Genomic DNA, 24467 nt, shown 5'->3' with positions numbered 1-24467 from the left:
TATAATTAGTTGTGGGGAAAGAACATCCATGAGCCAAAAGATATTGATTCTCATTTTCTGTTTTTTTATTACAGTAGCTTTGCATGGATGTAGACTGATTTTGCGGGGGTTCCACTTTGTGGAAAGAGTAAAGGTTTGGGGTGGCTTAAAAGATTTCAAGTTCAAGCCTGCCCCCTTCTGAATAGTAAAGGTTAGTGTCCTTTTTCATATACATTTATTTGTTTTGGTGGCAGGGCGGGGTGCAGGGAGAAGGGTCTAATGTATTTTATAGTTGTGTTGTTTCAGTAGGATCTTAATTCCTCACTCTAACTTCCTTCTTTCCCTACACTTACACATTTCCAATGGCTATCTTCCTCTTTCTAGTTATTTCTTTCCCAGAAGTAATACCTTTCCCAAACTGCCACTTTAGGTCTTGTACACTTTCAAGCCCTTTACTATGTACTTTAAAGTACTGTGTACTTTATCAAGTACTATGATTTACCAGGTCTCATAACGTTTTCAGAAATTTTGCATTTATCATGAAGCTTTCTCTTTCTATTGGTGTTTTGTCAGATTAAGCCCTCAACTCTTCTCTCCTCTTTTCCATATAGTTTTTCAAACCTCCCCAAGTCTAAAATATTAAAGACAGTTCTGCTAGAATGTGGTGTTTATTTCTTGTTTAAAAATGATTTGACGTTCATGGTATTCTTTTTCTCTTAGTAAGGCTGAAAGTGTGGGCTAAGTGTGGTTTTATTTACTTTCCTTCTTAATCTGTATGGTTTTCTAGAAGGACGAATGGACAAATTCTAACTCAGGAGGTCAGTATTATCCTAGGGCAACTTGGAAGTCCCTCAAATCTTTTTATTCTTATTGTTATTACTGATTGTGATTTGTTGGTATTTTATAAACATTCTTAAAACATCCCAGGAATTAAAGCAAAGGGCTAAGTTTGTGGACAAGTATTCCTTTTGAAGATGAATGAAGTAACTTCCTCACAACACCACACATATGAGAAACAGATTCAGAAATTAAACTCTCTCATATGCAATGACTAATATAATTATATAAAATCTGATATGATATACTACAGCTTACAGTTTTGTGGTAATTAGAGGTCCCTTCTGCCCATGTGTAAATAATATCTACCTTGAACTAAAACAAAAGAAATTGTGTTTAATTTAGAAAGTTACATAAAAGAAGCAAACTAGAATCTACTTTCTTTGCTATTTTTGTCTTTATGATGATAATGCAAGGACATGAAAGAGTGATTTTCCCATCTTAGGCTCTGGTAAAGTTCATTCATCCCTCCATGTAACATTTACTGAGGACCACTAACTTGCCAGGCAATAGGGATACAAAGATAACTAAGACGCAGTCCCTGTCTCACAGACAAGTAGAGGAAAAGGAGTAAGTTGCAGAAGATCAGATATAGTAGAATATCCTTTACACAAAGTTTTAAAATATGTGAATGATATTTTTCATATTTTTAAGGATACATACATATATAGTATAAATACAAAAACATGAGAAAATGATAATCAAATTCAGTATAGAGGTTAACTCTAGCAGGGTGAGCTGGGAGGAAGATGGGAATAAAATCAAGCAGGAGTAGAAAGGGAGTTTCAACTTTATCTATAGCAGTTTATTTCTTTAAAAAAGAAAAAGTAAGAACTGAGACAAATATTGCAAAGTGTTAAGATCTGACAAAGAAGGATGGTGAGATACATGGATATATTTGTTATATTATCCCTGTTCTTTTCTGGATGCTTGAAATATCTTGTTTTTTTTTAATTTATTCAAAATACAGTTCAAATATTGGCAAGATTTGTGGAGTTTTAATTCAGAAGTTTCAGAATGTGCTCAAGTTGTATAATAAACAACACAAAACTGAGAAACAATTTTAGGAAAGAATGAGAAAAACAGTCTGTCTGAATATGGTACATCATATTTTTCACATCATTTTTTAGATGAAGTGTTATACATACCTGTGAGTGCTAAATAGGAAGCAATGTACCGCTTTTCCAGTCCACCTCTAACACTCTGAATTGCACCAAAAATTGGAGGTATAATCATAATCAGGTTACTCACTGTATTCCCTATAGAAAAAAAAAAAACACAAGAAGATAATGAGATTAATCAATATTACTTTAAATAAAGATATACACAGTTAGCCCTTAGCAAAAATTAAGTAGGTGTCTTCTTAGAAAGATGATGAAAAGATATTTACAAGGTGCTAAAGGAAAATAGTTCTCTACTCAACAAAAATTTCTTACAAAAATCAAAGTAAAATACAGATACCTTCAGACAAATGAAACTAAGAATTTTCAACCGGAACATCCAATAAAGGAACTTCTAAATTCTCAAGGTAAAGAGCAAAAGTATCTCAGAAAGAACCTCAAAGATAAGCAAAAAGTGAGCTGGAAAAAGCAGCTTACACCAATGCTACTGAAAGAGTGGTCCATGGATAACAGTATGACAAGATAAAATACAGAACTGAGTTAATTTGTCTCTTGAAATGAATGACAACAAATCAAAGCTTGCATTTTTCATCTCTTCTTAAACTTTAATTTTTGTGGCAATGTTTTTAGTTCCTAGTTTCTGTTTCTAGTAAACACAAAAGGCAATGGATCTTGATCTGATTTTTGATCCTCTGTTTACATAAACAAAGCTGAAACATGAATAGCAAAGAAACAATAGAAACCGTAATAGCAGAAATAAATAGTAAAATGGGGAAAAAGATGGCTAAACTATTTTGTATATTGATTCTGGGTAGTATTTTATACACTTATTCTGGGAATATAGTGGCACAAAACATTCAAAATTCCAAATTTGTGATTTTCAACATAGGAGCTGATATCAGGACAAATATCAATTAATGGACATATACAAAGCACTCTACCCTACAACAACAGTACATACATTCTTCTCAAGTGCACATGAACATTCAGCATATGTTAGGCCATAAATTAAGTCTCAATAGCCTTAAAAAGGCAGATATAAACTATCATACAAAATATCTCCTCCAACCACAAAAGAATGACGTTAGAAATAAATAACAGAAGGAAAACTGGAAAATTCACAAACCTGTGGAAATTAAACAAAATATTATTAAACAATCAATGTATCAAAGAATAAATCACCAACCAAATTAGAAAATACTTAAGAGATGAATTAAAATTAATACACAACATACCAAAATTAATGGGATGTAGTAAAAGCAGTGCTGAGTGGGAAATTTACAGCTATAAGTGCTTATATTTAAGATCTTCCAGCTGAAATGAAAGAATGTTACTTAGTAACATGAAAATATATGAAAATGTATAACACACTGGTAAAGCTAAGCATAATCAAACTCAGAATACTGTAATACTGTAATATGATGGTGTATTAATCACTTAAGTCTAGTACAATGATGTAAGGACAAAAGTATTAAAAATAACTACAGCTACAATAATTTGTTAATAAATACAAAATAAAAAGCAGGTAAATTGTGATATCAAAATCCTAAAAGGGTGTAATAAAAGGGTAGAGTTTTAGTATGCAAGGTTGCTATCAGTGTGGAAAAATTATATCTATAAGTTGTTTTATGTAAGCCTCATGGTAATCACAAAGCAAAAACCTACATTAGACACAACAAAAGATTGTTGCTGGAGGGAATCAAAAAGGAGGGAATTGAAGTATACCACTACAGAAAATCATCAATTCACAAAGGAAAACAGCAAGAAAGGAATACAGGAACTACAAAACAGCCAGAAAACAATTAATAAAATGAAACTAGTAAGTCCTTATCTATCAGTAATTGCTCTAAATGTAAACGGGTTAAATTCTCCAATTAAAAGGCATACAGTGACTGGAAGGATAAAAAAACAAGACCCAAGTACATGCTGGCTACAAGAGATTTACTTCAGCTTTAAAGACATACACGGGCTCAAAGTGAATGGATTAAAAAAGATATTCTATGGAAGTAAAAACCAAAAGAGAGCAAAGGTAGCTATAGTTATATCAGACAAAATAGACTTTAAGCCAAAAACTGTAACAAGACAAAGAAGATCATTATGTAATAATAAAGGGTTAATTCATCAAAAGGATATATCAGTTGTAAATATATATGCACCCAAATCAGAGCACCTAAATATATTAAGCAAATATCAACAGATCTGAAGGAAGAAACAGACCACAATACAACAATAGTAGGGGATTCAATACCCCACTTTCAACAATGGATAGATCATCCAGACAGAAAATCAACACAGAAAAGTTGGATTTCAACTACACTTAAAACCAAATAGATCTAACAGACATATACAAAACATTCCATCCAAGAGGCAGCAGAGTACACATTTTCCTCAAGCACACACAGAACATTCTCCAGGACAGATGATATAATAGGTCACAAAACAAGTGTTAGAAAATTTAAGAAAACTGAAATCATATGAAGTATCTTTCCAACTACAATGGCATAAAACTAAAAATCAACAATAGGAGGAAAACTAGAAATTCACAAATATGTCAAGGTTAAACAACACACTCCTGAACAACAAATGCGGGAAAGAAGAAGTCAAAAGGTAAATAAAAAATATCTTGAAACAAATGAAAATGGAAATACAACATACCAAAACTTATGGGATGCAGCTAAAGTAGTTCTAAGAGGAAAGTTTATAGTAATAAATGCCTATATTAAGAAAAAGGATCGCAACTAAACAACCTGACATAATACCTCAAAGAGCCAGAAAAAGAACAAACTAAGCCCAAATTCAGAAGGAAAGAAATAAAGATCAGAGTGGAAATAATGAAACTAAGAGTTGATTTTTTGAAAAAATAAAATTGACAAACTTTTAGCTAGACTAACTCAAAAAAAGAGGACTCAAATAAATAAAATGAGAAAAGAAAAAGGATATTAAAACTAATACCACAGAAACACTCACTGGGGAAAGGTTAGTCTCTTCAATAAATAGTGTTGGCAAAACTAGATAACCACACACAGAAGAATGAAACTGAACCTCTATCTTACAAAATGAACTCAAACTGGATTAAAGATTTAAGCACACATGAAAAACATGCTCAACAACACTAATCACCAGGGAATTGCAAATCAAAACCACAGTGAGATATCATCTCACACCTTATCGCTAATTATTAGAGAAATGCAAATCAAAACTACAGTGAGGTACCATCTCACACTGTTCAGAATGGCCATCATTGAAAAGTCTACAAATAACAAATGCTGGAGAGGGTGTGGAGAAAACGGAACCCTCCTACACTGTTGGTGGGAATGTAAACTGGTGCAGCCACTATGGAAAACAGTATGGAGGTACCTCAAAAAACTAAAAATAGGGATTCCCTGGTGGTGCAGTGGTTGAGAATCCACCTGCCAATGCAGGGGATGCGGGTTCAAGCCCTGGTCTGCGACTATCCCACATGCCGCGGAGCAACTAGGCCCGTGAGCCACAACTACTGAGCCTGCGCTCTGCAACGAGAGGCCATGATAGTGAGAGGCCTGTGCACCGCGATGAGAGTGGCCCCCGCTTGCCACAACTAGAGAAAGCCCTCGCACAGAAACGAAGACCCAACACACCAAAAATAAATTAATTAATTAATAAACTCCGACCCCCAACATCTTCTAAAAAATAAAAAAAAACTAAAAATAGAGTGGCCATATGATCCAGCAATCCTACTGCTGGGCATATATCTGGACAAAACTATAATTCAAAAAGATACATGCACCCCTATATTCATAGCAGCACTATTCACAATAGCCAAGACATGGAAACAGCCTAAATGTCCATTGACAGATGAATGGATAAAGAAGATATGGTACACATACACAATGGAATACTACTCAGCCAGAAAAAAGAATGAAATAATGCCATTTGCAGGAAAATGAATGGACCTAGAGATTACCATACTAAGAGAAGTCAGAAAGAGAATGACAAATACCATATGATATCACTTAGATGTGGAATCTAAAATATGACAAAAATGAACTTATCTACCAAAACAGAAACAAATTCACAGACACAGAAAACAGACTTGTGGTTGCCAAAGGGTAGGTGTGGTGGGGGAGGGAGGGATTGGGAGTTTGGGATTAGCAGATGCAAATTATTATATAGAGAATGAATAAACAACATGGTCCCCCTATATAGCACAGGGAACTATATTCAATATCCTGTGATAAACCATAATGGAAAAGAACATGAAAAGGAATATATATATATATATATGCATAACTGAGTCACTTTGCTTTAAGCAGAAATTAACATAATACTGTAAATCAACTATACTTCAATAAAATAATTTTTTAAAAAAAGATAAGTGTTGGCAAGAATGTGGAGAAAAGGGTTGTAAAACGTGTGTTGGTGGGATGTAAAACAGTATAGCCACTAAGTAAAATAGTACAGAGGTTCCTCAAAAAATTAAAAATAGAACTACCGTATGATTCAGCAATCCCACTTCTTGGTATATATCCAAAGTAAATGAAACAGGACCTCAAAGAGACACCTGCACTCCCATGTTCATTGCAGCATTATTCACAATGGCCAAGATATGGAAACAACCTAAGTGTCCATCAACAGATGAATGGATAAAGAAGGTGTGGTATATATATACAACAGAATATCATTTCAGCCATGAGAAAGAAGTAAATCTTGCTGTTTGCAACGACTTGGATGAAACTTGAGGGAATTATGCTCAGTGAAATATGCCAGAGAAAGACAAATACTATATGATATCACATATATGTGGAATCTAAAAAAGCCACACCCAGAGAAACAGAGAATAGAGTGGCAGTTACCAGGGGCTGAGGGTGGGGGAAATGGGGGAGATGTTTTCAAAGGATACAAACTTCCAGTTACATGACTAACAAGTTTGCGGATCTAATGAATAGCATGGTGACTACAGCTAATAATACTGTATTATATACTTAAAAGTTGCTGAGAGAGAAGATCTTAAATGTTCTTAACACAAAAAAGAAATGGAAATTATGTGACGGGATGGAGGTGTTAGCTAATGCTATGGAAGTAATCATTTTATGAATATGTGTATCAAATCAACCGCTTGTACATCTGAAATTTATATAATGTTATATTTCAATTATACCTCAGTAAAGCTAGAACAAAATCCGAAAGGATCAAACTATTTCCAAGTAACTTAACTGAATCCTAGAACAAAATTCAAGCCTATTTATGGTAATACAAAAAATATCCAGGACGCAACAAGGTAAGAAGCACAATATCTGACATCCAATTAAAGATTAGCAGGCAGGGGGCTTCCCTGGTGGCGCAGTGGTTGAGAGTCCGCCGATGCAGGGGACACGGGTTCATGCCCCGGTCCGGGAAGATCCCACATGCCGCAGAGCAGCTAGGCCCGCGAGCCATGGCCGCTGAGCCTGCATGTCCGGAGCCCGTGCTCCGCAATGGGAGAGGCCACAACAGTGAGAGGCCCGCATACCACAAAAAAAAAAAAAAAAAAGATTAGCAGGCAGGGAATTCCCTGGTGGTCCAGTGGTTAGGACTCTGTGCTTCCAGTGCGGGGGGCATGGGTTCCATCCCTGGTCAGGGAACTAAGATCCCACAAGCTACATGGCACAGCCCCCCCACCCCGAAAAAAAGATTACCAGGCATACAAAAAGGAAGAAAAACAACCCAAAAAAATACTCAATTGAAACCAACCCAGAACTGATACAAATGTTAGAATTGGCAGACAAAGATTAAAACACTTCATATAAGTCTAGAAAATACAAACTAACCTATACTATAGTGTCAGAAAGCAGACCAGTGGTTGTGGGTAGGGCTGGGGTAGAAGAGAGAGCAGGATGGAGAAGGACTTACAAAGGGACATGAGAAAACTTGGAGGTGATGGATCTGCTCACTGTCTTGATTGTGGTGATGGTTTCACATGTGCATACATATGACAAAACTTAATTTGTACACTTTAAATAGTCACTTTCTATTGCATGTCAACTATACCTCAATAAAGCTGTTTTTAAAAAAAAAAAGTTTTGCCTCTGGGGATTAGAATTGGAGGGTAGAGAGGAAAGAGTTAGGGAAGGGCACTGCTTTCTGGTTTTGTTACAAGTCTTTTAGCACAGGCTGGATTTTTATCTATTTTTAATGCATTACTTTAATAAAATAAAAATTAAAGAAACTTTTAGAAAGGGAATAAAATAGTTGGGGATAATTTCACAGATGTGATAAGATCTGAGTTAGACCCTGAAAGGAGAGAAAGGAACAATAAAATCTACTGAGCCTATTATTAAGGACCAGGTACTGGAATTCACATTTTACACATGCTAACATTTGCTTTTCATAACAATATTGTGAAATATTATCGCCCAATTAAACAAACAAAGTCAAGCTACGGGATTATATAATTTACCCAAATTCTCACAATAAGCAAATGGTGGAGCCAAGATTTTATTCCAGGTCTATCTGTCCTTACAGCCAATGTTCCTCTCCTTAAATGCACTAGCACAGTGTTTGCACAAAGAAGACCCTTATTAACATTTAAAAAATTATATCAAAGAGTATTCTATTAAAAATGTTTTAAGTAAATTCCAGATTATACAAATAACAAAGTAATTTGCCTAGGTGAAGTGTGAAAATATAAGGTGGGGAGCCAGGCAGACTGAAAGATATATATACAAACAGCAGTTATCAATAACTTTAAGTAAACCTGTGGAAGATGTTGAATATTATGCCATTTAGGAGAGCCCTAGGATTCAAACTAATGAAAATCTTTATTGATGACTGAGATAAAGGAAATGAAACATGACCAAAGGTCCAGATAATATTAAATTTAGCTGAGATGTCAATACTCTGGAAGTCAGAAATACATTTCTAAAGGTAGAGGATATGGGACGGTCCCACAAACTACATTAAATTCAATTAAGGATAACACAAAGTTTTACAAATTAGAATGAGGAATTGCAGACCACAAATACAGGCTACTGTGACAGACAGAATAAGGACAACTCTGGGAGAAAGATCCAAAGACAGAAAGATGACAGTACACTATTCTTGGGGGGAAAATCTCAATATACTACCTCAAAGCAATACTTAGAGGTAAAAATGGAAAGAGCTGGATAGTGACCATCCTACTTCTCTCTGCTTTAATTCAGCTTCTTTTTGGAATGCTTACGTATTTGTGGAACCCTACTTTAAACAAAACAGAGATCCTAAGTACTGAGAGAGATACTAAAACAAAGAAATCGTTTACTTAATAAATAAAACATGTCATATGAGGAATGGCATGACTGCTGTCTTCAAATATCAACTTCAAAGTTTAAAGGAATGTTAAACTAAAGGTGAACGAGGCTTGCTATGGCTATAAAACATCAAAATTAAATTCAATGAAGTTACAGAGAAGCATATTTCCACTCAATACAAGGCAAAACATTCTAAAATTAGAGCTGTCCAAAAAAAAAAAAGTAACAAGACTATGAACTTTTGGGGCAGGGACCAACCATGTCTTACTCATATCTGTATGCTTTTGACTGGCACAATACCAAGGACAGAGCAGACACTCAGGAAAGTCTGGTAGAATGAATAAATTCATACATGCATGCTTACTGAAACCTGAGGATAGCAGTTTCTCCTTTTATCCCCTGGTAGTATTCACAAAATTATGTGTTTCTTACTTTTTTGATTTAACAATGGTTATAGTAGATGGTAGCTTGTTTATTTTAGCATAACTTCACTCTTTTATAAAAAGTGACAAACGTTTATTGCAAAAAATTTAAACAATTCATAAAAGTGTAAAAAAAATTAAATCATCAAATATCCTAACACCCAGTAATTATCATCATTAATATTTGTTAAGGGACTTCCCTGGTGGTGCAGTGGTTAAAAATCCGCCTGCCAATGCAAGGGACATGGGTTCGATCCCTGGTCCGGGAGGAGCCCACATGCCGCGGAGCAACTAAGCCCATGTGCCACGACTGCTGAGCCTGCACACCGCAACTACGGAAGCCTGTGTGCCTAGAGCCCATGCTCCACAACAAGAGAAGCCACCGCAATGAGAAGCCCGTGCATTGCAACAAAGTGTAGCCCCCGCTCGCCTCAACTAGAGAAAGCCTGTGCACAGCAACTAAGACCCAACGCAGCTCAAAAAAAAAAAGAATTGCTAAGTTTTACACATACAGAGAGAGATGAATGGATGGGAATTAAGAAAGAAAAGACAAAGTTTTCAAGGCTATTAGATATGCTCTTCTTTTATAAAAATGTTTTAACAAAAGAAAGTAAAACTGAGTATGAAACGACTGAAAGATTAGAGTCCTGATTTTTACATGGTTAATTTTTATAGCATATGCATCCTTGCCATGAAACAAAGAAATTCACACTCCTAAACTTCCTCCCACCTCCCTTCCACTATGTACTGATTTTTATTAGTCATATCTACATTTTCAAGGACTATATATTTCACATTGTCAAGGATTTACATTTAGTTCTGCAAACCACATTTTTCATCCTTGTTTTTTAAAAATAACAGATTTATCAAGATATAATTCACATATCGTAAAAATAACCCTTTTCATGTGTACAATTCAGTGGTTTATAATGTACTCACAGATTTGTGCAACCATGATCACTATCTAATTTTCGAACATTTTCATCAGCCCAAAATGAAACCCCAGACTCATTAGCAGTCACTCCCCCATCTCTTCTCCCCGAAGTCCTTGGTGATCACTAATCTAATTTCTGTCTCTGGATTTGGCTATCCTGGACACTTCATATAAATGAAATCAGACAATATGTAGGCTTCTGTGTTTGTTTTTCCTCACTTGGCATAACATCTTCAAGGTTCATCCATGTTGTAGCATGCATGTGTCCAGAACTTCATTCATTTTATTGACAAAGAGTTCATTGTATGGATATACCACATTTTGTTTATACATTCATCAGTTGGACATTTGGGTTGTTTCCAACTCTGTGACTATTGTAAATAATGCTGCTATGAACATTCATATACAAGTTTTTGTGTGGTCATGTTTTCAATTCTCTTTAGTATACATGTAGGAGTGGAATTCCTGGGTCATATCATGATTCTATGTTCATCTTTGTTTTTAGTCTCAGGTATCTATTTAAATGGATATAGTGCCAAACTCCAGTCTTCTTCCCCATGGCTCTTCTTTCCATTTTGCTTTTTTTGTTTTAAACCAAGTTTTACCTGTTTAGATTTCATCATTCATCTTCATATAGTTTTTTCAAGGATTTATACATGCTGTATTCCCTGACTTCTTGAGTGCGTGAGAATATTGTCTTTTACCTTTATACTCAAAAGATAACTCAGCTATAAAATTTTGGGGTCTCTCTTTCTTTCAAAAGTTTGTAAGTACTGTGCTGTTGTCTTCCAGATTGACTATTACTATGAAGAAGTCAGAAGCTAGTCTGAACTTTTCCCTTGTAGTTGACTTGCTTTTTTGCCTGCACTCCCAATGAATTCTTTCTTTATACTTGAATCTGTGTATTTGAGTAGCCACTGGGCATCCAGATAAGATAGAGATGCTATACCCACTCTATCTCTATATAAAGCTAAGTAAATATAGTATTAAATACATTTTTTACTCAAGTCAGACCAACAACTTGAACCTGTAACTGCCACTGTGATGCTACACATATAATTTACAATAACTTCAACACATGTCACATACCTAGATACACATCTAATAAAAGATGTGCAAGACATAATATCAATAAAACTCCCAACAGGTTTTTTGGGTACAAATTGATAAACTGACTCTAAACTTTATATGAAAATTTAAAAGGCCAAGAAGAGCCAAGACAATCTTGAGCAACAAAACTAGAATATTTATACTACTAGATATCAAGACCTATTAGGAAGGACAGATAAACAAAACAGTAGAACAGATAAGATTCCAAGAACAAACTAACATTTACAGTCACCTGATTTATGACAAACATGACCCTGCAGTGCAGTATGAAAAGGACAGTCTTTTCAATAAAGGGCACTGGATCAACTGGATATTTACACGGGGAAAAAAAGGAATCTGGACCCCAACCTCACACTTCTTATACAAAAATAAATTCCAGATGTACTGCAGATCTAAATGTGAAAGGTAAAACAGTATAATCTTTAGAAGAAAACATGGGAGAACATCTTCACAACCTTGGAGTGGCAAAGAATTTTTCAATAGGACACAAAAAGGATGAACCACAAAAGCAAAAAGACTAAAAATGTCAAGAAGCTAAGACAATAAAATCAAGAAGAATAAAAGGTTGTTTTTATTTATTTATTGGCTGCTTTGGGTCTTCGTTGCTGCGCGTGGGCTTTCTCTAGTAGCGGTGAGCGGGGGCTACTCTTCATTGTGGTGCACGGGCTTCTCACTGTGGTGGCTTCTCTTGTTGCGGAGCACAGGCTCTAGGCACACAGGCTTCAGTAGTTGTGGCATGTGGGCTCAGTAGTTGTAGCCTGGGGGCTCTAGAGTGCAGGCTCAGTAATTGTGGCGCACGGGCTTAGTTGCTCCACGGCATGTGGGATCTTCCCAGACCAGGGCTTGAACCCGTGTCCCCTGCATTGGCAGGCGGATTCTTAATCACTACGCCACCAGGGAAGCCCAAAAGGTTGTTTTTTAAAAAGCGGATTTAAAGATAAATAGATGCAAAATTGCTTTGTAAATAAGGAGATATATGCATACGAGCTAATTTAACTTTACTGAACAAAAAGAATGCACAAAAAATTATCATGGACTGAAAATTTTTGGTTAAAAAATGCTATCAGCCTGGGTCCAATCAGGAGTGATAAGCCACAGAGTAATTTGAACAGGAAAAGTTTACTATAAGGAATCATTAACTATAAGAGGGAACTGGAGTAATGAGAGATTGGCTAGTAGTAAGTAAAGAGAACTCTACAGAATATAGGAAGAGCAGATGTAAGGAACAGCCACTTCTCCTAAGATGGAGACAGAACACTAAAAGAAGAGGCCTCAGCCAGGGCTGAGATGCAGACCCTGTGGGAGAGGGCATGACCACAGCTCAACAAATAGCAGAGAAGTTGCTGTGATGCCGCCCCTGCTGACCTCAGTGAAAATCCACCCTTAGGAACTTGTCTTTAATCTGCCCTCTGGGATGCGGGGGAAAGCTGATCACCTGGAGTGGGGAGCTACTGGCCACTGGGTGCTGCTGACTGCAGTAATGCATGAGCTGGCACTGGAGAAGCTGAGCAAACTTCAGGATCTGGGCATTGTATGAGACAGAGGCTGAATGAACCACTGGCACTGCAAGAGCCAGGCACTTAAGAAGCCACCAAGCCAGCACACGACAACCACGAAGGAAAACTCTTCCTCTTGCAACGTCTCTCCAGCGCCCTCTACTGACAAAGCTTAACATCCGGCTAGCTGGCAAAGGAAGCAAATTTAAAGGGCCCAGGTCCATTTTCACAGAGCATGAGATAAATGACGAATTTGGGGCAGAGAGGGAATAAACTGATAACTATTACTGATAACAACTATAAAACTTGTTTTTACCAAAACATATATGTTTATCATTGCTGGGCCAAACTATGCCTGATGAGGGTTCCCCAAGCACCAAAATAAGAGAGTCTTAAGATGGTAAAGTGATGGCTTTTTCTCTTCTTTTTTTCATATTTTCTACAATGTGGTTATATTGTTCTTGTAATTTAAAATTAAAATATTAAATATAAGGGAATGATAGAAAATAAAGGCTAAATTTCTTCTATAAGAGTTAAATTGAGTTTGGGGTGCTTCTAGAAGATTCAATTAAAACAGGGTATTTTGTGGGCTTCCCTGGTGGCGCAGTGGTTGAGAGTCCGCCTGCCGATGCAGGGGACACCGGTTTGTGCCCCGGTCCGGGAGGATCCCGCGTGCCGCGGAGCGGCTGGGCCCGCGAGCCATGGCCGCTGAGCCTGCGCGTCCGGAGCCTGCGCTCCGGAGCCTGTGCTCCGCAATGGGAGAGGCCACAACAGTGAGAGGCCCACGTACCGCAAAAAAAAAACAAACAAAAAAACAGGGTTTTTTCCAGAAATGAAAACTAGAGATTCATTCATATACCACACAGTAGTGTACTAAAACTTTAAAGTAAGAAACATCTATTTTTTCTACAGGGAATCTTGTTTTGATATGGACTTATGGGATTTTTAAAAAAATCTGAAAACCATATTTTTATACTCCCAAACACAATCTCTCTGAATTCTCCCCTCAGTACAAATTATGGACGAAGCTGATGACATTTCAATAATTTCAAGACTTCTTAACAGGTAAAGCCATCTTTTAGCACCTGAAAAGAAAACTCAAATATCAAAAGTATAAGAAAGAAGGTCAGGGGAAAAAGGTAATGTGCAAAAGAGTAAGTTTGAAACAACTCTGAATGAAGATACAGTAGGAAGATGTTTGCCTCAGCCTGACAGTAGGTGGAGCTAGTGTGCTCAGCAGTCTTAAAAGTGCTCCCAAGTTTGGCAAAATACAGAACCCTGGGGCAACCAGGTAGACAATTTAGAGCTCAGTTGTATTTACAATTGTGTAACCACCACCCCAAAAAATAGTAGCATTAAAACCTGGTGAAACTGAAAAAGTGATCTATACTGCTTCATTGCCACTGTGAGGATCCCTCCTGCACAGTCAGCAAATGAGCTAGATGAAAGCAGTAACTAACTGATTTGAGCCTGAAAGCAACCGAGTACTTTCCCCAAAGCAAGTTCATTTTGTCAAATATTTTACTGTTTATGCAAGTGCTCAAATGATGTTAAAGATTCCCAGAACTTCAGAGTCTTTGGAGCTAGAAAAAGACAGGGAGATCATCTAATTTAATCTCCTCAATTATAGAAGGCAACACTGTGTTCATACCTACTACCACTTTTTAGCTGTGTGAAGAGGGCAACTTATTTATGCTTAAGCCTTAGTTTCCTGACCTATAAAAAGGGGAAAAAAATACTTTTAAAATAATTAAAATGATGAAAATAAATATGACCAAATAACACATGTAAAGATTATTTCTGATATGAGAAAGATCCACTGAACATTATATAGGAACTTCTACAATCTTGCTATGTTAAGAATTAAGTGCTGCCTGGGAATTGCCTTGGTACTTGGATCAGCTCAAGAGCTGTCACAAGGGAGAAAGTTTGTCTTCCAATCCAGACCAATAACAAGGAAAGTTGAGTACTCCTATTCACTAAGTTTAAAAAACAAAATTATATACATGCATGTTATAGTACTAGGAGCTCCTTAGCAGCTTTTAATTAAGATAGATATCAGAATAAAAACAGGAAACTATTATAGGTATGTCTTACTTTAAAAAGCGATAAACACAAATTCAATTCAATTTGACAAACATTCATTAAGAATTTTCTGTGGGCAAGGCACTGAATCAGGAGATAGGAAGAAAGGTTAGCAACTGTAGTTGCTGTCCTGAGAAAGTATATATACAATGTAGTAGAAAAGACAGACAGGTAAACAACAAGTAAGGGAGAAAAGCAGGACCAAAGAGCACAAATAGCATACGGAAGAAGGGAACCCAAGAAAGGCTTCATTAAGCGGGTGGCACTTGAGCTATGCCTTGAAAGAGGGAAAGATAAGAAGTCTTCATCACTATCAATACAAGAAGCACCCTACTTCCTCTGCAGCACAGAAAGTAGCTTCAAAAACATTATTTAATTTATGAAAACTGGTTTTTCACATTATTTTTAAAAAACATCTAAGTTACACTTTCACGTGCATGTACTTGCACTTACACTGCATGTAAGTGATAACAAAAATATTTTAAGACCACATATTGTAAAAATGGAAATGATCATACTACATTCAAGAGGAAGTACATTTTAGATTTGGGAAGAAAGGTCAAATACATAGCAGTAAAGAGATAAGAGAAGAACCTGGGAGCTCCATATCAATTATGGCTCAGGTAAACTCTAGCCTAACCAGACGGAGGTTATAGAGGAGAGGAAAGACTCATAGCAAAAAGAGCATTACCTGTATATAATACTACTTTGAAAAAAGTTCAAAGATGAGAGCTGAAAAGTGAGAATAAACAGTTAACAGATAAACATGGTGAAGAAAAGAGTCAGAAAAAGGGAAATAAGACAGTCTTAAACTCTCTGGAGAAATACTTGATGAAATCAAGATTTTTTATAATTTCTACTTTCTCTCCATTTTTATTAAAATGTTCTTTTCAGGGCCCAACTAAATAAAGTTAGTTTTGCCTAATCACCCTACTGAAAATGATCACTCTCTTTTTACAGCACTTATTCTAACCTCTCATCTGGCACTTAGCACAGATTGCCTTCCACAGATAGCTCTCTTTTCACTAAATCAGAATATAGATATTTATGTCTTATCTCTTTAAGTTAAACTTAAGAGCAGTTGCCTTACATTCATCCAGTCATTCAGTAGCAAATACTGAGCATCTACTCTGAAAAGCATTGTATGTAAGGGAATACAAAGGAAAACAGAAGACTCTGCCCTCATGCAAATTAAACTAGTATCAAATTTACAAAATAGTAAAGATATTTAAAACCTAAGTGACTTTATTTTAGATGCAGTTCAATTATGATATAATGGAATCATTCTTTTTTTTTTTTTTTTTTTGCGGTACGCGGGCCTCTCACTGTTGTGGCCTCTCCCGTTGTGGAGCACAGGCTCCGGACGCACAGGCTCAGCGGCCATGGCTCACGGGCCCAGCCGACCCGCGGCATGTGGGATCTTCCCGGACCGGGGCACGAACCCGTGTCCCCTGCATAGGCAGGCGGACTCTCAACCATTGCGCCACCAGGGAAGCCCTGGAGTCATTCTTTACTCTCAAATTAATTTGATTTAACAGATTCATCCTTCACTCCAAACTAATTTCACTATAATTTTTCATTCACCCTTCATTTACTTAAGAGTTGAAATACATCACTTAAACATCATGAATGTACAAGTCCTGTAAAGTACATTTAAAATTTTAGACTAAATTAACTTTAATAAAAATGCAAGCTATTTATTACTATTAAAATCTCACCAAAGACACTGTCCACATTTTTATGATTTATTTTTATTAAGTTTTCTCCAGTAGCATAAAAAAATTCCCAAACTGCCTTAAAACATGCAAAAAATGGTTTAAAATAGTTCATTTTCATATATATTAGGCACAAGGGGGAAAAAATTGGACTGTTACACTACCTCCAAGTTACTCTGATCAAGATTCAGGTATCCCTCCCCCAAAGAGTGATCAAGGTGCTATAACCTTTTTCTTTAACAGTGTATCATTGCCCTGAGGGAACATACCTCAACATGATAAAGGCCATATATGATAAGCCCACAGCTAACATCTTACTCAAGGGTGAAAATCTGAAAGCATTTCCTCTAAAATCAGGAAAAAGACAAGGATAACCACTCTTGCCACTTTTATTCAACATAGTATTGAAAGTCCTAACCACAGCAATCAAGACAAGAAAAATAAAAGGAATCAAAGTTGGAAAGGAAGAAGTAAAACTGTTACTGTTTGCAACTGACATAATATCAATACTATACATAAAATCCTAAAGACACCACCAAAAAAACTGCTAGAACTCATCAATGAATTTGGTAAAGTTGTAACACACAAAACTAATATATAGAAATTTGTTGCATTTCTATACATTAACAATGAACTATCAGAAAGAGATATTAAGAAAACAATCTCATTTACAATCACATCAAAAAGAATAAAATACCTGCAAATAAATCTAACTAAGGAAGAAAAGACCTGTACTTGGAAAACCATAAAACACTGATGAAAGAAATTAAAGACAACACAGATGGAAAGATATACTGTGCTCATGGATTGGAAGAACTAATATTGTTAAAATGACCATTCTGTTCAAGGCAATCTACAAATTCAATGCAATCCCTATCAAAATACCAATGGCATGTGTCACAAAGCTAGAACACATAATTCTAAAATTTGTATGAAAACACAAAAGACCCTGAATAGCCAAAACAATCTTGAGAAAGAAGAATAAAGCTGGAGCTATCATGCTCCCTGATTTCAAACTATATTACAAAGCTACAGTAATCAAAACAGCATGGTACTGGCACAAAAACAGACACATAGCTCAATGGAACAGAACAGAGAGCCCAGAAATGAACCCACACATATATGGGCAATTAATCTATGACCAAGGAGGCAAGAATATACAATGGGGAAAAGATAGCCTCTTCAATAAATGGTGCTGGGAAAATCAGACAGCTACATGCAAAATAATCAAACTGGATTACTTTTTCATACCATATAAAAAAATAAAATGGATTAAAGACTTAAATGTAAGACCTGAAACCATAAAACTTCTAGAAGAAAAGATAGGCAGTATGCCCTTTGACATCAGTCTTAGCAATATTTTTTGGATATGTCTCCCCAGGCAAGGGAAACAAAAGCAAAAATAAACAAATGGGACTACATCAACTAAAAAGCTTTTGCACAGCGAAGGAAACCATCAACGAAAAGAAAAGGCCACCTACCAAATGGGAGAAGATACTTACACGTGATATGACTTACAAGGGGTTAATATCCAAAATATATAAACAGCTCATACAACTCAACATTAAAAGAAAAAAAAATTTTTTAAATGGGCAGAAGACCTGAATAGACATTTTTCCAAAGAAGACATACAGATGTCAAGAGGCACATAAAGAGATGCTTAACATCATTAATCATCAGAGAAGTGCAAGTTAAAACCAGAGTGAGGTACTTCCCTGGTGGCGTAGTGGTTAAGAATCTGCTTGCCAATGCAGGGGACACAGGTTCGAGCCCTGGTCTGGGAAGATCCCACATGCTGCAGAGCAACTAAGCCCATGCACCACAACTACTGCACCTGTGTGCCACAACTAGTGAAGCCCACACACCTAGAGCCCATGCTCCACAACAAAGAGAAGCCAGCACAATGAGAAGCCTGCACACTGCAACGAAGAATAGCCCCCGCTTGCTACAACTAGAGAAAGCCCACACGCAGCAACGAAGACCCAATGCAGCCAAAAATAAATAAATAAATTTATTAAAAAAAAAAACCCACAGTAAGATATCACCCAACACACCTGTCAGAATGGCTATCATCAAAAAAAAAAAAAAGGTTTCCCTGGTGGCACAGCGGTTGAGAATCCGCCTACCAACGCAGGGGACACAGGTTCGATCCCCAGTCTGGGAAGATTCCCACATGCCGCCAAGCAACTAAGCCCGTGTGCCACGACTACTGAGCCTGCGCTCTAGAGCCCACGAGCCACAACTACTGAGCCCGCACGTCACAACTACTGAAGCCCGTGTGCCTAGAGCCCATGCTTTGCAATAAGAGAAGCACTGCAATGAGTAGCCCCTGCTCACTGCAACTAGAGAAAGCCCATGTGCAACAATGAAGACCCAACACAGCCAAAAATAAATAAGTAAATAAATTTATTTAAAAAAAAAACCCACAAATAACAAATGTTGGTGAGGATGTGGAGAAAAGGGAACCCCCATACACTGTTGGTGGAAATGTAAATTGGTGCAGCCACTGTGGAAAACAGTATAGTGGTTCCTCAAAAAAACTAAAAATAGAACCACCATATGACCCAGCAATTCCACTCCTGGGTATGTATCTGAAAAAAAGGAAAGCATTAATTTGAAAAGATACACACACCCTAATGTTCATGGCAGCATTATTTACAATTGCAAAGATATGGAAGCAACCTAAGTGTCTATCAACAAATGAATAGACAAAGAAGATGTGGGAGTTCCCTGGTGGCTAGTGGTTAGGATTCCAGGCTTTCACTTCTGTGGCCTGGGTTCAATTCCTGTGTCGAGGAACTGAGATCCCACAAGCTGAGCAGCTCAGCCCAAATAAATAAGATGTGAGATACGTGCACGTGCACACACACACACACACACACACACACACACACACAAATACTACTCAGCCATAAAAAAAGAATGAAATTTTGACATTTGCAGCAAAATGGACGGACTTGGAGCGTATTATGCTAAGTGAAATAAGTCAGAGAAAGACAAATACTGTACGATTTCACTTATATGTGGAATCTAAAAAACAAAACAAATGAACAAACATAACTAAACAGAAACAGACTCATAGATAAGAGAACAAAAAGGTGGTTGCCAGAGGGGAGAGGGATTGCTGAGGGAGATCAAGAGGTACAAATTTCCAGTTACAAAATAAATGAGTCACAGGTATGAAATGTACAGTGTAGTGAATACAGCTAATAATTATGTAATACCTTTGTATGGCGACAGATGGTAACTAGACTTATTGTGATCATTCTGAAATGTCTAGAAATAATCAAATCATTATGTTATGTACCAGGAACTAACACAGTGTTGTAGGTCAATTATACTTCAAAAACAAATTCATAGAAAAAGAGATCAGATTTTGGTTACCCACAGGTGGGGGGTAGGGGGAGGCGGAATTGGATGAAGGTAGTAAAATGGTACAAACTTCCAGTTATACGATAACTGTACTATAATAGTACTAGCGATGTAACATACAACATGATAAATATAATTAGCACTGCTGTATATTGCATATGAAAGTTGTTAAGAGAATAAATTCTAAGAGTTCTCCTCACAAGGAAAAAAATTTTTCTATTTCTTTAATTCTGTATCTCTATGTGATGATGGATATTCACTAAACTTATTGTGGTAATCATTTCATGAGGTATGGAAGTCAAATCATTATGCTGTATACCTTAAACTTATACAGCGTTGTATGTCAATTATATCTTAATAAAACTGGAAGATAAAAATAAAGAAAAAATATTACATGAACAATTTTTAATCTATAAATAGAGACCTATCATTTTAACAAATGATCACATAGTATTACATTTTATGGATATATTATAATTTATATAATCAATCCCTTATTGGTGGACAGTTATGTTATTTCCAGGTTTTTACTTCGGAACAAAAATGCTGTAAACATCTGTATTAGTTTTCTAGGGCTACCATAACAAATTACCACAAACTGGGTGACTTAAAACAACAAAAATTTATTCTTCGGGAGGCCAGAAGTCAGAAATCAAGGTGTCAGTAGGACTGGTTCCTTCTGAAGGCTCTGAGGGAAAATCTGTCCCATACTTTTCTCTTAGCTTGCGGCTGCTGCTGGCAAACCTTGGCTTTACTTGGCTTGTAGACACATCACTCCAATCTCACCCTCATCTTCGCAGCTTTCTTCTCTCTCTGTCTCTGTGTGTTTTCTTCTTATAAAACTATCAGTCACTGGACTTAGACCCACTCTAAATCCAGTATGACTTCATCTCAGGATCTTTAAGTAATTATATCTACAAGGACCCTATTTCCAAATAAGGTCACATTCCAAGGCTCCGGGTAGACATAAACATCGGGGAGATACCTTTCAAGCCACTACAACCTTGAACATAATTGTTTATTCATTTTATTAAGTTCACAGGATGAATTTCTAGGAGTAGAATCTTCTCTTGCAGAAAGTGTCCAGCTTCCTTTTAGTGTTGGCTCCCTAGCCCCTTCTGGAGTAGGTAATGGGAGGTTACAAGATCTTCCCCGTTCCCTCATCCCCCCAGACAAATCTCACACAAATTCCAGACTTTTTGACTGAAAAATTAAAATAAGCACTCAAATAAAAGCAACACTCTTTTGCATACTTGTACTGAAAGGTAGTATAAAGCTAAAGTCAAAACATCCATATTTAGGCAAAGTGTATAATGAAGCAGAGAAAGTTGTTCTGAGGAAAAGGGCAGATGGGCAGAGAGTAGCAGACATGACACACCATACAGTAGCAGACACTGTAGAGAGTAACCTTAAAAACTATAAAGAACTTTACAGCTCTAAAAATAGTTTTTATGAATATAATGGCACTATATGTCCATTGGAAAAAAAACTGGAAAACACAGAAATATAAAATCAAAATCATGCATAAGCCTTCCACCATACTGTTAATATTTTTATGTATTTCCACCTAATTAAAATAAATTTACAATTGTACAATAATTTAGAATCATACTATAACTTCAATAGTACTGAATGCCAATTTTCGTACTTAACATTATCACGTGAGTATTCATCCATGTAACTTAATAATCTTGAAAATAATAATTTGGATGGCAGTATAATGTTCCAACATATGATAATCACTTTATTAATCATTTTACTTGTGGGTACATTACACAACACAACCAAACTGCTTTCCAGAATGGTTGGAACAAGCGTTCTCTTATTAGCAGTGTGTAAGGCTGAGTGGCTCACAGTATAACCCTAAAATTGAATAATATAATGTCTTATTTAAGAGGTGAAAAATTATGTATCATTATATTTCTTTGGGTTACTGAATTGCTTTTTTTTTTTTTTTCCGGTACGCGGGCCTCCCACTGTTGTGGCCTCTCCCGTTTCAGAGCACAGGCTCTGGATGCGCAGGCTCAGCGGCCATGGCTCAGGGGCCCAGCCGCTTTGCGGCATGTGGGATCTTCCCGCACCGGGGCACGAACCCGTGTTCCCTGCATCGGCAGGTGGACTCTTAACCACTGCGCCACCAGGGAAGCCCCTGAATTACTTTTATGTTTATTCATTTTTCTTTTTATTAATAGTATATTTTATGAAATGTTTATTCAGTTTATTTAACCACCTTAAGGCTTAACCTTCTCATATGTAGATTAGGTTCAATACCTATTGCTATGATGATAAAATACTGCAAAAGGAAACTGAGTAGGTATACAATAAATGTTAGTTCCCTTCCTAAGATTTTATTCTATAATAAGATAAACAGTTTTATTCTAATAAGGTAAAAGAGTTTAGAAAAATATACAACTATAAATCATTTGTTAGAAAAAACACAGTAATAGATTCACTGGAATTACATGTAATCTTAAAAAAAAAGAATAAAAAATGGTTATCTGTGAAAATTATAGTTTGTATACCATGATAAGCAACAATAGTTTTATGAAACTGGACATTGTGGGCTTATTTCCTTAGATTCAAAAATAATCTTGTGGACTTCCCTGGTGGTCCAGTGGTTAAGCCTCCGCACTTCCAATGCAGGGGGCATAGGTTTGATCCCTGGTCGGGGAACTAGGATCCTGCATGCTACACAGTGAAAAACAATTTTAAATTAAAAAAAAAAAATCTTGTAAATCTGAACAGTTAAAAATCAAGATGAAAACAAATAAATGCACTCCAGAAAGTCACCAGATGAGTATGTTATCCTTGTTGCCAACAATATGAAAGAGGTAACCACAGAAACAGAGACATAATCACACCAGCAGCAAGTCCACTAATAACAACTTAGCTAAATAGCACAGGTTTCACAATGGATTCATTTGAAATAGTGTCTGGTGAGTTGTAATTTACACAAAGACTTTCAAGAGTAGAAGAAATAACTGGATAATAACACAAAAGTTGCTAGACAGGGAGTATTGGTATCTCTCATAATAACTGGTTCCTGGCCCAATGTATTTTAAAGAATGTTTGTTTCCTGAATTTGTACCTCAGGGTATCATCACTGGGGGTGGGGGTGGGGGAGTTTCTTTAAAGTGTATAGAGAAGCTATGAACACTGGGATGCATGTATCCTTTCGAATTATGGTTTTCTCCGGATATATGGCCAGGAGTGGGATTGTTGGATCATATGGTAGCTCTATTTTTAGTTTATTAAGGAATCTCCATACTGTTCTCCATAGTGGCTGTACCAGTTTACATTCCCACCAACAGTGTAGGAAGGTTCCCTTTTCCCCACACCCTCTCCAGCATTTATTATTTGTAGATTTTTTGATGATGGCCATTCTAACCAGTGTGAGGTAATACCTCATTGTAGTTTTGATTTGCATTTCTCTAATAATTAGTGATGTTGAACATCTTTTCATGTGCCTCTTGGCCATCAGTATGTCTTCTTTGGAGAAACGTCTATTTAGCTCTTCTGCCCATTTTTGATTGGGTTGTTTGTTTTTTTGATATTGACCTGCATGAGCTGTTTGTATATTTTGGAGATTAATCCCTTGTCGGTCGCTTCATTTGCAAATATTTTCTCCCATTCTGTGGGTTTTCTTTTCGTTTTGTTGATGGCTTCCTTTGCCGAGCAAAAGCTTTTAAGTTTCATTAGGTCCCATTTGTTTATTTTTGTTTTTATTTTCATTACTCTTGGAGGTGGATCAAAACAGATCTTGCTGTGATTTATGTCAGAGAGTGTACTGCCTATGTTTTCCTCCAAGAGTTTTATAGTATCCGGTCTTACATTTAGGTCTTTAATCCATTTTTAAGTTTATTTTTGTGTATGGTGTTAGGGAACGTTTTTTTTTTTTTTTTTTAGAGCAGTTTTAGGTTTTATTAAAAAATTGAGAGTTTTCCCATGTGCTCCCTGCCCCCACACATGTAAGGCCTCCCCCATTATCCACACTGCTCACTAGAATGGTACATTTCTTACCAGAAATAAATCTACATTGACACATCATAACACAGAGTAATTTTAGGGCAGTAAAAGTACTTTGTATGATATCACAATGATGGATATATGTCATTATACATTTTTCCAAGCCCGGAGAATGTACAACACCAA

The 24467-nt window shown here is 36.5% G+C and overlaps 1 protein-coding gene across 3 annotated transcripts in view; it reads right to left on the bottom strand.

Moving 5' to 3' along the window:
- Nucleotides 1-24467, bottom strand: part of ACER3 (alkaline ceramidase 3) — a 183801-nt gene that overhangs the window by 109393 nt on the left and 49941 nt on the right. For 2 of the 3 annotated variants that reach the window (XM_060160095.1, XM_060160096.1), the window contains exon 2: nt 1965-2075. In XM_060160095.1, the coding sequence (XP_060016078.1) occupies nt 1965-2075 (111 nt within the window). Of the gene's footprint in view, nt 1-1964; nt 2076-24467 lie in introns of those variants that run through there. The other variant, XM_060160097.1, reaches the window with a different exon arrangement.

The sequence above is a fragment of the Lagenorhynchus albirostris genome, chromosome 9 (assembly GCF_949774975.1).
Source record: "Lagenorhynchus albirostris chromosome 9, mLagAlb1.1, whole genome shotgun sequence".
NCBI classification, from domain to species: Eukaryota; Metazoa; Chordata; class Mammalia; order Artiodactyla; family Delphinidae; genus Lagenorhynchus; species Lagenorhynchus albirostris.
Note: the sequence above shows the minus strand (reverse complement) of the source record. Positions and strands in the feature narration are given on the sequence as shown.